At 35.4% G+C, this 13,112-nt stretch overlaps 1 protein-coding gene across 1 annotated transcript in view; it reads right to left on the bottom strand.

Moving 5' to 3' along the window:
• The window catches only part of LOC121320693 (propionyl-CoA carboxylase alpha chain, mitochondrial-like), a 150,132-nt gene that overhangs the window by 40,086 nt on the left and 96,934 nt on the right, over positions 1-13,112 (bottom strand). The window contains exons 20-21 of the mRNA XM_041259262.1: positions 12,792-12,890; positions 3,514-3,567 (exon numbers count right to left, since the gene is read on the bottom strand). Of these exons, the coding sequence (XP_041115196.1) occupies positions 3,514-3,567; positions 12,792-12,890 (153 nt within the window). The remainder of the gene's footprint in view (positions 1-3,513; positions 3,568-12,791; positions 12,891-13,112) is intronic.

The raw sequence follows: 13,112 nt of genomic DNA, 5'->3' as shown, positions 1-13,112 counted from the left end.
TTCAGCAAGATAAACACACCTCAAAGAACTGCAAGAACTATCTGGCAAAGAAGGAAAGTGAAGGACAGCTCAATCTAATGACCTGGCCTGCCCAGTCTCCAGAACTCAATCTCATAGAACTTGTATGGGACGAACTGGACAGAACAGTCAAAGCAAAGCTACCCACAAGTGCCCTACATCTCTGGGAATTGCTGCAGAAGAGCTGGGAAGACATGTCGGGTGATTTCCTGCTGAAAAGTTGATTACCGAATGTCTCGTATTTGTGAGGCTGTTATTAAGGCAAAGGGTGGCTATTTTGAGGAATCCAAGATTTAGAGACAATTTTCTTGAACATTGCTTTGATACTCCTTATGTATTGTTTTGTATATTGTAACATGTGTTTTCATTTTCAAGTATTTATAGAAACGTATATGACGTAAAACATTGTTAATTATGAAAAAAAACTAGTTTCCAGCAAGTCTACTCAAACTTTTGACTGGTACTGTACATACACACACACACACACACACACATATACATATATATATATATATATATATATATATATATATATATATATATATAATATATATATATATATATATATATATATATATATAAAACGGTCAAAAAGACTCAAAAAGACATTTGTCGTGAAATGTATATTTCTTTTAGTATTTCTGAATTCAGTACTATTAAGTAGTTATGGGTACATTTTCTAAACAGATCAATTTCAACTACTCAATACTTTCACCTCAATCCACCAATGAGTTTTGTTGACTGGGTTATGGACCCTGTGTTAAAACAGAATCAACATTTGTTGCATGATACAGGGTGTCTATACAACAATGTACATAAAAGAAATACAGATACCTGTTTCCCACTATTCTGACTCAATAACATGTGCTAAAGAATATATGTCTCCATGACATCACAACTGAAGAAGAGTTTCTCTAGATAACTGCAAAAAGTACAGCATATGTACAAAGTCGCCTCCATATGTCTTTATATTCTGATACTGTCAATAATTTGTAAAATAATGCGTTTACAAAGCAAAGCTCAATTGGATAAGCAGTTCTGTAGATGACTGTAACACTACAGGTGTGATGCACTGTGATGGTGTGCTCTCCCGTTGTGAATATTATTTATTTATGTATGCATTCATTTGCGTTTTTGTTGTCATTGTTGTTATTATTATTGTACGTGTGTGTGGACGGAAGAAAGCCACCCAACAATATTGGTTATTAGAACATAAGAAAGTTTACAAATGAGAGGAGGCCATTCGGACCATCTTGCTCGTTTGGTTGTTAGTAGCTTATTGATCCCAAAATCTCATCAAGCAGCTTCTTGAAGGATCCCAGGGTGTCAGCTTCAACAACATTACTGGGGAGTTGATTCCAGACCCTCACAATTCTCTGTGTAAAAAAGTGCCTCCTATTTTCTGTTCTGAATGCCCCTTTGTCTAATTTCCATTTGTGACCCCTGGTCCTTGTTTCTTTTTTCAGGCTGAAAAAGTCCCTTGGGTCGACACTGTCAATACCTTTTAGAATTTTGAATGCTTGAATTAGGTCGCCACGTAGTCTTCTTTGTTCAAGACTGAACAGATTCAATTCTTTTAGCCTGTCTGCATATGACATGCCTTTTAAGCCCGGAATAATTCTGGTTGCTCTTCTTTGCACTCTTTCTAGAGCAGCAATATCTTTTTTATAGCGAGGTGACCAGAACTGCACACAATATTCAAGATGAGGTCTTACTAGTGCATTGTACAGTTTTAACATTACTTCCCTTGATTTAAATTCAACACTTTTCACAATGTATCCAGCATCTTGTTAGCCTTTTTTATAGCTTCCCCACATTGTCTAGATGAAGACATTTCTGAGTCAACAAAAACTCCTAGGTCTTTTTCATAGATTCCTTCTCCAATTTCAGTATCTCCCATATGATATTTATAATGTACATTTTTATTTCCTGCGTGCAGTACCTTACACTTTTCTCTATTAAATGTAATTTGCCATGTGTCTGCCCAGTTCTGAATCTTGTCTAGATTATTTGAGACAGGCAAAAAGCTGTAGCTGGCGGGGATGGGGTTAAATCCCCATCCCAGTAAAGCATGTGGGAATGCGGCTAGCGCCTTTACAAGGTAATTGTTTAAATGAGTAATTAAGACTGCAGCCACAGTACAAAAGACCCACTCCAGGCTCAGAGTTTGGAAGAGTTGTGAGGGGAATGAAGGATAGTAAGAGCAAATGCTACCAACCCAATAAACAAAGGTACTCATTTTTATATATAAATAATTATTTGTCAGTGTTTGTTTTACTTTGGCCAGAGTACCTTTTTCTTTGTGTGTTTTTGTTTATGTATCTAATTGTGTGACTTTTTATACCGCAGAATGAGTTCTGGATTCACACAAACAGCATCTGAGAAAGACAACACTGCTAACTGTATAGTAAAGAAACAGTACAATGCAATGCCACTATCATAATAACAGAACAGCAATTATATCTTTAAGCAACGTGATTAAAGCTTCTTTGTTCCTGGTGCTAATTTAAATGCTCCTTTCAGTCCAGGGGTTAACTCTCAGCGGTGTTGCTGGCTATGAGTGTTATACAACGTCCTTCAACTAGCAACACGAAAAAGGCCAGTGATGTCTCTTTATTTTCCGGAGCTCAATTCCTCCGTGCCTCTTGCCTTCATGTCAGATGGCTCGGCTAACCCTTGTTTCTTATCAACAACCAGAAGCAGAACTGTGTTTGCCATCTAGTGTCAGGAAATCAAATGAACCATTTTATCCATGCTGATGCCCCTGTGACAGACAGCCTCGCCGTACTCCCAATCAGCTAGCTCTTCAAACCGTGCTGATGGAAAGGTCAATGGAGTATGTGCTAAGTAGTGCCGTGCTGCTGCAGCTGCACTACGACTCCAGCTGAATGGATGTCTGGCAGCCAGACAGGCTTGCAAGCAGGGCTCATCAAACGGACAGGTAGTGTGCAAGCCTCAGATACTGTACATATTGCTTATGTATCTAGAATTACCATGGCTATCGTAGTGCATACAAATTAGATCATGATGTTATCATATTAATATTTAGTTTTGATTGATTTATTTACCATTAATTACTACTTTTTATTACAGCGGTACAAGTCTGGTCGCCAGAAATGCATACACACATTACATATAAATGTGTATACATACAGGCTAACTTCACTATAGTGAACCCCTGTTTTTAATGATCCCTATTACAGCAATCATTTACCAGGACCAACCTGGGTACAACAATCTCAGTACTAACTAACACTGAACTTTCTCCAGTGTGAATGTTAGTCTCTCAGTGAAAAAAAAAGACCATGGTTGGCAAATTCAAAGATAACCTACTGTGGTGTGAATCATGCATGACGTATGCAATCGTTGTCTGCCTGCCATCTTCACACAAACTGCAATATGAAGCAATCTATGATGGATATTTTTTTCAAGAAAAAGAACATGTAATTATGTACAAATTATACATATTTTTGTTTTTGTTTTATCTCAACTTACCACTGTGCCCAAATACTGTAGACTCATATCTCCACTTGCATCTCTGGAAAGACACTGAAATAAAAAATAAACAAATATACTAAATCAATATTTATTAGTGGTGGGCAACAATATGAAAATTGTATATCGATATCGTGCACATATTTCGATATTGATAATATCGAAGACTTCCAAAATACAGAAACATGTATACATATATAGATGTTAACAGATATTTACATATGAAAAACAATAACTTACTTTAACTTAGTGGTGTTTTGCGTCACAATATCCAAGGAGAAAAAGCTAGGTCTTGTTATATTGTTTTATTATTCCATCATCAGCCACCTCAAAACTGAGATATGTCTACACTTCACTGCGCACAGACTTCAGGGTCGTTATTTTCTAGCCAATCCGGAAGTAATTGTATCTACAGCTGCTCTGCATATAAATACCGACTTGTGCTGACACCTCTAAAAGTTTTAAATACAGTGTCATGCTGAATTTTGCATTATTTTCAAGATGTGTTTTGATGTTTAAAAGGTGCATCCCATTTATAATACCGAAAGTTCACATTTTAAAAATACATTAATAATAGCTTAAGTAATCATACGGACAGTATGCAATGAACTGCTGACGTATGCGCATATCTCAATGCAATGCAATGCAAAACAATGCAGCATACAAATAGCGTTTGGCAAACACCAGTCAATGGAATAAAATGGTTAAATATTTTGGTTTTGTGGCGTTTGCCTACGAGACTGACAATGATTGGTATGCATAGGTTTGTTTGTATTTTAATATAAAATAAACTTGATTATACTGAGTTTGTATTTTTAGCAGTATTAGCAACAAAGTATATCTCTGCGAGGGTACAGGGATACTTTTTTGTTTTAATCCCACGACAACATTTGTTTTCTTCATTTTCAAAAGCACATGTACTTACAGAACAGCTACAAAATGCCTGTAGCCTTTTTAAGCAAACTGTACCACCAAAAGTTCTAACGGTTGTTGTTAGAAAGACATTAAAAATGCTAAAGTCTAAAGGCATTGAATGGTGTTTATAGACAGGTAACACAATATGGAAATATTTTTTATCATATTTTATATGTGGACATGTTACCTAGTATGCTTAATGACCATTACTTTCTTCTTAGAGCCTTCTAATACAATACCTGTTTTGTGCACGCAGAAGTACAGAGTTTTCTTGGCTAACGACTTCTATTAAAAGCAAGTTCTCAAACAACAGTCCAAAGAAAAAAAGGAAAAGAGAACACAAGGTTTAATTGCTGAGGCAGGGTAAATGTTGAAACTAAGTTTCATTTCTTTTGAAATGTTAAGGTCTCAGAAGACAGCACTGAAAAAATAACCACTGATAGTGTTCTTCCAGCCATAGCCCTTGCTAGATCACAACTTATCAGGAAAGCAGGTCACGAGCTGTCACAATAATCTGAGTTCATCACAGAAGAAAGGAGGATTTGCCAAAGCCTGACACATTACAGCAATAATGATTAATGGGGCTTGGAAAATAAGGGAAATCAATTAATATAAATTCTGACAGTTTCATTTTAGTGGAGGAAATATGGATGCGCACGTCTCTTTGAACCTTCTGCAAACTTAAATCTGGTGTTTCGGGGAAATTTGAAGAACGAGACGTTGCTTTCTAAAGAGTCTGTCCGCTTTCAATGCCAAAACAAATGAACCCAGAAATCTCCACGCGATTACCTCCTAGCAGACAGCCGCAAGATCTTAGCCAGTTGCTTCCTTTCAAATGTTAGCAAGATGAGCAAACAATCAACTGTTGTGTAATTAGAATGGGAAAGGAGCAGCTGATCCTATTGTGATCAAACTGTACTGCATGCTTCTGATTGCCTGCATCCTTCTCCTTCTCAGCTCTCAGTTTCTCACAAGCAGACCAGATTTCACAACATACAATCTGTACCATAGTGGTTAAAATAAATAAATAAATAAATAAAATAAGATCCAAAACATAAGGGAAACATCTAGACTAAAATATTACAAAAAGAGAACTACAGAAATAAAATGCCTCAGGTTACCTACAATGCAATGATTGCCTCTTATAACAGATGTGCTAAAGAACTGGGAGGTGAAGAAGGGGCTCCGCAAGGGGAACAGATCAAATTATATATATATATGAACTACTGCTGTATCCATCCATTGAGAGACAGATCAAGACAAATACTATGTATATCTATTTGTACAGTATAAAAAGATAAGACAAAGGCCCAGTTCAATTAACTTATAAGCTGGAGGGAAATGTTGAGAGAACATTTCATTCAGTTACCAAATCATTGATGAGTTAATCAAATCCAAATAAGAGTATACATTCAATGAACTGCATGAACCTATCCAATCCTTTAATGCCTTCCTCCAGCTAGTTCATTGAATGGTGGCCAAACTACACACCAGACAAAGAACAACAGATGGGGCCAATATCCTTATAATTCAAGATTTTGCTTTACAAACATCTTGGAGGCTTTACAATTATTTTGTAGGTTGGTAGAACATCTAGGTGCTAGAAACGTACCAGCCTAAGAAACACAGACGAGACAACTGCAGCCTCCAATCCAAGCCTCCACTTGTGATGTTTTGCATTAAGAGCAATGGAGAGAGTGTGCTAGAGTGGGACTGAAATAGAATACAATGGGGGCTGCAATACCACACTTTCTTATTGACTACTGCAGCTCCTTGTTAGTTAGTCTACAGCTATGGCCAAAAGCTTTGCATCACCTAGAATTATACATATGAACCTAATTTAGATATTTAAATTAGTATATGGAAAACTGCAACGCGGTATGCAATTCAATATGTTGACGTAACATTATTCAGCAGGTTTCATTCGACTTTATGAAGCAAAATTAGATCATTCTATTGGGAGTGGCAAAAACTCCCCTTCAAAGTCCTGACTGAAAATTATCAGTTTAGCAGCTCGTGTTCTAATTCACCAGAAGCAAATTCTTGAAATATGGCTTAGTTTCCGCTAGCTGAAATGACTAGTTCAACTATACAGACATGTCCATCAGCTTAGCTGACAGAGCCTGACTCTTTCAGCTTGTAAATTTGTGGTTGTCAACAAAAACAACAACAAAATGTAATCTATAAAGCAAATTTCATGGGAAGCCATCTCAGGGCACTGTAACATTGCAATGGAGCAAATAAAAAAATAAATCAACAAAAAGCAGCTGCTACTACAATATTATTATTAAGAATAAAACTACAACTGAAGAGATCCCAGTGTTCAGTTAAGATTTGGAGGTTTTGGTGCACAGCAGTAGATAGCTCGATCACCTGGAGGGCACCATCTCGCCTGCTGTACTGGCAGCAGATTAGTTTCAATTGACTGCAGAGAAGGAGTGGGTATAGAAGGGAGGTAAGCCTGTGACTAATATTATTTTAATAGTATTACATCATTGTTCAACTAATTGCTCTGTAAATGTATTCTACTACTGCTCATAACTATAACTACTTTGTGTACCTATGATTTTACTCATAGGTATCCGTAGTCATGTTTTTTGGGTTTTTTTTGGAAACTGCTCTTATTTGAAATTGTTCTTATTGTTCTTACTATACTCATATAAGCCAATATTTACTATAAGTTAACTGCTCTGTATTCTTTATTTTGCTCTTATTTGAATTTGATCTTATTTACTACTGATTTTATTGTACTTTATAACTGCTCTTATCTGTAATGTGATACTTCACATTGTAATGTAATATTTTGTAACAATTGTAAGTCGCCCTGGATGAGGTTGTATGCTAAGAAATAAATAATTATATATATATATATATATATATATATATATATATATATATATATATATATATATATATATATATATATATATATATATATATATACACACACACACACACATACACACACACACACACACACACACACACTGAATAGTACCCATAGAAGATAAGACTTAACATGTTTATTTATTTGCTAGGGCATCTCAATTTACTTACACCTTTTGTATTTACACTCTTGAACTGCTGTTTATAGTGAAGAGCAGATATCTATTCATTATGTTGACTAAACAGTAATACAATGTGTGGCATGGCCTCATATGAGCTCGCCTTAACTGACTTCCTCAAACTTCCTCAAAGTATTTTCTTTAATTTTGATTCAAAATTTTCTCAAGCTTTTTGTATGTCTGATATTTTCCTCTGCATTGTAAGATGGTAAACATTGTTCCAAAAGCTTCATCAACAGCAGCAGCTGTTCTTTTCAGTGTTGGACTCGCACCTATTGGTGTCACGTTCTTACTCATTTTTCTTGATAATATGCGAAATATATCCTCAAAGTACACACAGTGGAAAACCAGACTTTGCTCCTTTGACTTGCCAATTAAAGTTATACAACTAATTTGCAGTAATTTTGGGCTCAATGCAAAAAAAAAAACAACATGTTTTAAAAAGATATACAAACTCTTCTAACATTAGCTTGTTGTGTTTCTTCTGCATATTAATAATCAGTACACAATATATATTATAATAACTTGAAACTCACTGCAAGTAATTCATTTGAAAGTAAATAGTTTTGATTGTGGATTATGAACTGTATGGATGGAATATCATTTTATGACTTTTTGTTTTGTTGACAGTCTAACTCAGACAAAATTGTTTTACTTTTCAGGTGATATTCTAGGTGTCAAAAGAGACCATTATCAGTAGATGATTGTTCTTAAATGACAAAACGTGACAAGAGAACAACATAGCAAGCATACGTCCCCATTAACACAAATGAAAAGGTGGGGGTAGGTTACAGTGTGCAGGTCATCGAAGCAAAGATTCATGCTCTACATAACTACACATAATACAGGCAATCCCGATCATAACTATTTCCACAGCAAACAAACATGATGAAATGATTTGACACTTACAGCGAGGCATTCCTAGCATTCCAAGGTTAAGGATGATTGACTTGAGCTTCTAGAATCACACTGCTCTAACCCCCTGCTGGCCTTACCTTATGATGAGTGGGTAGCACTGCTTTCAGAGCAAACAATTTGAAACGCACTGTTATCTAGTTTTATTGCCTAAACCTTGATGTCTATTTTAAGTTAAGGTGTGAATTACTGCTCTACTGCCGTGAAGGCGATTTAAAAACAATAACTAAATCAACTTCTTTTCCAGTCAAAATATGTTTTTGGCGTGTAGCAGGATTACTTTAAAACCTGCATATTGCATGCATCCAGCTGTCTACTATATATATATATATATATATATATATATATATATATATATATATATATATATATATATATATATATAAATATATAATACTTTGCATCCAAAGCTGAACTTACAAAAATCCTAAAAAGGCAATAACGTTGGTTCACATACACAAATGTTAACAGAAATCACAAATGGAAGTAGTATATACCACAGGCTTATACATCAACGACCTTCTTAAATATGTAGAGACTAGACAGAACAGTACACCTTTAAATAAGGCATGCATGTATGTGTATACTGAATTTACAACATTTAAATATCCAGTAACACTGTATAAAGCAATTCTATAACTGTGCATCAGACACATACAATCCCAGTGTACAATCTGACAGCAGTATATACAGTATAGCAGGAGGTAGATTTTCCAATTTAACTACGATCAAGTATTTCTCAATATATGACAAGGGTTTCGTGTAACCACTACATCCAATTTTTCTGCTATGCTGTCCCAAATTAGTTCCACTTAGTTGGGTACCAATGACCTATTCAATGTGAAATGCAGCAGGGCTACAATCAGTAGAGTGCCATTGCTTTCAATGGACTACTAACTGCAGAGGAGCCAAAATTACAAGGCAGAAAAAAACAAAACAGAAGTAAATGTTCATGCAGAACAATTGCACAATTATGATTTAAATAACTGGAGTTAACCCTGTGACCTGGAGAGATGTTAAAGAATCTGGATTTGTTAAAAAATGTAAATAAATAAAATATAGATATGAAAAAAAATAAAAAATAAAAAATACAACAAACATAACATATATACTGTTTTGCTGTGCTGTTTTGGGAATGTTAATGCTAAAAGAAGAATTATCAAGGTGACAATCTACTCCAGATAAAAAATAAATAAATAAAAAAATTTAAAAAAAATTAAAAAAAGAATACTAGGTATTCCTTTTTTATTTTAAATTACATTAAAGGAATGCTAGCAGAGGTTTTAAAAGAAGTTGTCAGCATTGTACTTACTTTTATTAGCATAAGCAACATTCCTTGTCCATTCTTACTTGTATTGAAAATCTTGTGGATATTTTGGGTTTTTTTTTTTGTATTTATTTTGTTGTAAAAAGCTGCATTAATGAGAACTTCAGGTGTTAAACATCTATATTGGAGTGTTATAATAATATCAAGTTTTAATATTATTACAGTAAAAACAGTATTTCACTTTATAACTATCATCACAATGTAATGGTACATTATCTATTGGGCAAAATTAAACGTGGATTGAGTGGGCTTGATCCATTGATACATATTTCCATTATGATAAAATTACTTGTCATACCTATGCTAAATCACCAGCCCTTCACTGGTTAATTGCCAACACCTATATGACTAAAACTGAGAGAAATAAGAAAAAGATATGAAATAAAATGAAAACTTAGTGGTAAAAATTACAAAACAAAATGGGTGCAATTAAACAGACATTAGAAAGTGATTCAGTACCAAATCAGCCAATCAGTTTCCACCTCTAGCGGCTTCTCTCAGATGGTAGATGCCTGCTGCTATGTCACAGTATCAACTGTGAATCAAATTTAAAAATCAATCCGCGCAAGAACCAGCTTTTTTATTCTGACTTGCCATAATGAAAGCTCAGTTCACTTCTATTATATTAAGAAGTGTGTTATGTGGACAAGTTGCCAAAATGCTTCGTGAGAAAGTGTTTAAACATTGTCCAGGTGGACAAAAATCGAAAAAAAAATGAATGAGACAATATTCTAATGAATGATGAACCAAAGCGTCTCCTCTTGACTGTGAGAAGTTTAAGTAAATATAGCTGTAGGGAGAATTTTTTCTGCTGTAAACGTTACAGCTTCTTCACTGCTTAACTCTCTTCCCAGTTTTAGCCAAACTGAAGCTTCACTGGAAGATGTTGTCACTTTACTGGGCCTTCACTGCAGCTAACTTTGAAACAAGTGATTAGAATGGCGTTAGAAATAGTGCCCAGTAGTCAAGTACAATATTCAGCATTACAAGAGCCAATCAAATCGTGTGAAAGTCACCAAAAGGTTTCTATATTCACACCATTTTAAATGTCACAGTACAGCAACTGCAGACATGTTTCACTGTGTCTGGGGCTCACCAGTGCATGTAACTGTACTGACTAGTGAAAAGATCAGGAGAGTAATACATTACAAGTAGTTTTTGAGGTAAGAGGTGAGAAAGTATATATGTATATAATAGATATTGACACACACATAAAGGCTAACTTCACTATAGGGAACACCTGTTTTTAATGATCCCAACAGCAATAACTGATTTATTCAATGGAAATTAGCCCTATTAGAACAATCATTTACCAGGACCCACCAATACAATGATCTCAGTACTGACTAACACTGAACTTTCTCCAGTGTGAATGTTATTCTCTCAGTGAAAACAAAGACCATGGTTGGCTAATTCAAAGATAAGGCAAACTCAAGGACAACCTATTTTGATGCAAATCATGCATGATACATGCAATCTTTGCCTATCTGCCATCTTCACACAAATTGCAACATGAAGCAATCTATGCTTGATATTTTTTTCAATAGAAAGAATATGTAATTATGTACAAATGATATACACAAACACACACACACACACTGTTATGCAAAAGTCTTAGACATGTTGCATTTTGATACTCTGATGCATTATGAGCATCAACAATTTACTCAAAGCCTCCACTAGTGTTTTCTACTATTATAACAACCTTGCATAAAGAAGGAAAAACATTGAATGAAATAGCTCGCATCACTCAATTTTCAAGGTGTGATATCTGAAGCATAATCAACAAGTACAGAGAAACATTATCTGTAATTGACAAACCCAGGACAGGAAGCCCCAAAAACTGTCTAACAAGGATGAGCAATACTTGAAGGCAATATCCTTAAGGAATAGAGAGACGACAAGTGCTGAATTGACAACAGAACTGGCAGAAGGCAAAGGTGTCGTTGACTATCCATCAGCTCTGACCATCCACTCTGAATTTTAAAACACTGTGAACATAGAAAGAAGCCTTTTGGCGACTTTCACGCAATTTGATTGGCTCTTGTAATGCTGATTACACTATGTAACACAATTTTTGTTCCTGGGTAGTAAGTGTTATTTCCTAATGGCTTATGCCTCAAAAGTATAGAAAATGGCTATTATTCCCCACAAACTTTGCTTTTGTGACCAGGACAGTGATATTTCAAATATGACTATTTCCAATGAGAAAACGGGCGCTTTTGTGTCTTTTCGTTCACATAAAGTCAGAAAAAAACAACACATGAATCCAAATTAACATGTATTTATACTAAAGTAATACAAAAATGACTACAAAAGATTTAGACTCACTTCTAAATCTTTTTCATGTTAATTTGGATTCATGTGTTGTTTTTTTCTGACTTTCTGTGAACGAAAAGACACAAAAGCGCCCGTTTTCCCATTGGAAATAGTGATATTTGAAATATCACTGTCCTGGTCACAAAAGCAAAGTTTGTGGGGAATAATAGCCATTTTCTATACTTTTGAGCCATAAGCAATTAGGAAATAACACTTACTACCCAGGTACAAAAATTGTGTTACATAGTGTTATTTAAGGTTAGAAGATTCAAATATGTGGCGTGGTAAAATCATCTGACAATGTATTATAAGTAACAATTAATAATCTAACGCCTCATTTCGTTTTTAACTCATGTCTTGTGTGTGTGCTGTGCAAATGAAGTGTCATTAATTCCCTTGTGGCATCAAAGGGGCACATGAAAAAGGAGGAATATTTTCTTTTGAAAGACGCTTCGAGAAGAAGAAAAAACTGGATGAATGCATGTATGTTTTATGCAAGCGTTGGATTAATGAAATGTGTTACAAAAAATAAAAGCATGACATCTTTAAATCTTAATTTCAAATTGCTAAGCGCTAACGTCTTCTGGGGGAACGTTACGTGATAATGCACTTGATCACACTGTAATGTGAAAAAACGGCAGAGTTTTAAGGGAGTTATTTTGGAAAAGCAGACAATTGGCCTGTCAGGCAGTTGGAGCTTTCTTATGTTTGTTCGTTTTTGTTTTGTTTTCTTTTACCTGCATGGTCCTCTGGGTGCCGTTGATGGTGACAGGTAACAAAGCAGATGCAAGGTTCCATTCACTGGTCACATCCAGCCTCTTCCCATCAAGCTCCACCTGCAGCGACAAGCAGACAAGACTGTTACTGAGAAGACAGACAGAAAACATATCTCAAGTTCATCGCTCGTGTACCATGAGGCAGCCATTTTAAACAGATGGCGCCCAAGCAACCTGTCATGTTTACTGCTACTGCCATAAAAGACAAGGGTCCAACAACATGGTCTTCCAGACGCCCCCAGGGAACCCAAGAACAGCTGCCACTGGGTACTCAGGGTTTCA

This window comes from Polyodon spathula, chromosome 9 (assembly GCF_017654505.1).
Source record: "Polyodon spathula isolate WHYD16114869_AA chromosome 9, ASM1765450v1, whole genome shotgun sequence".
In the NCBI taxonomy this organism is placed as follows: domain Eukaryota; kingdom Metazoa; phylum Chordata; class Actinopteri; order Acipenseriformes; family Polyodontidae; genus Polyodon; species Polyodon spathula.
The sequence above is the reverse complement of the archived record's forward strand: the minus strand, read 5'-3'. Positions and strand labels throughout refer to the sequence as shown.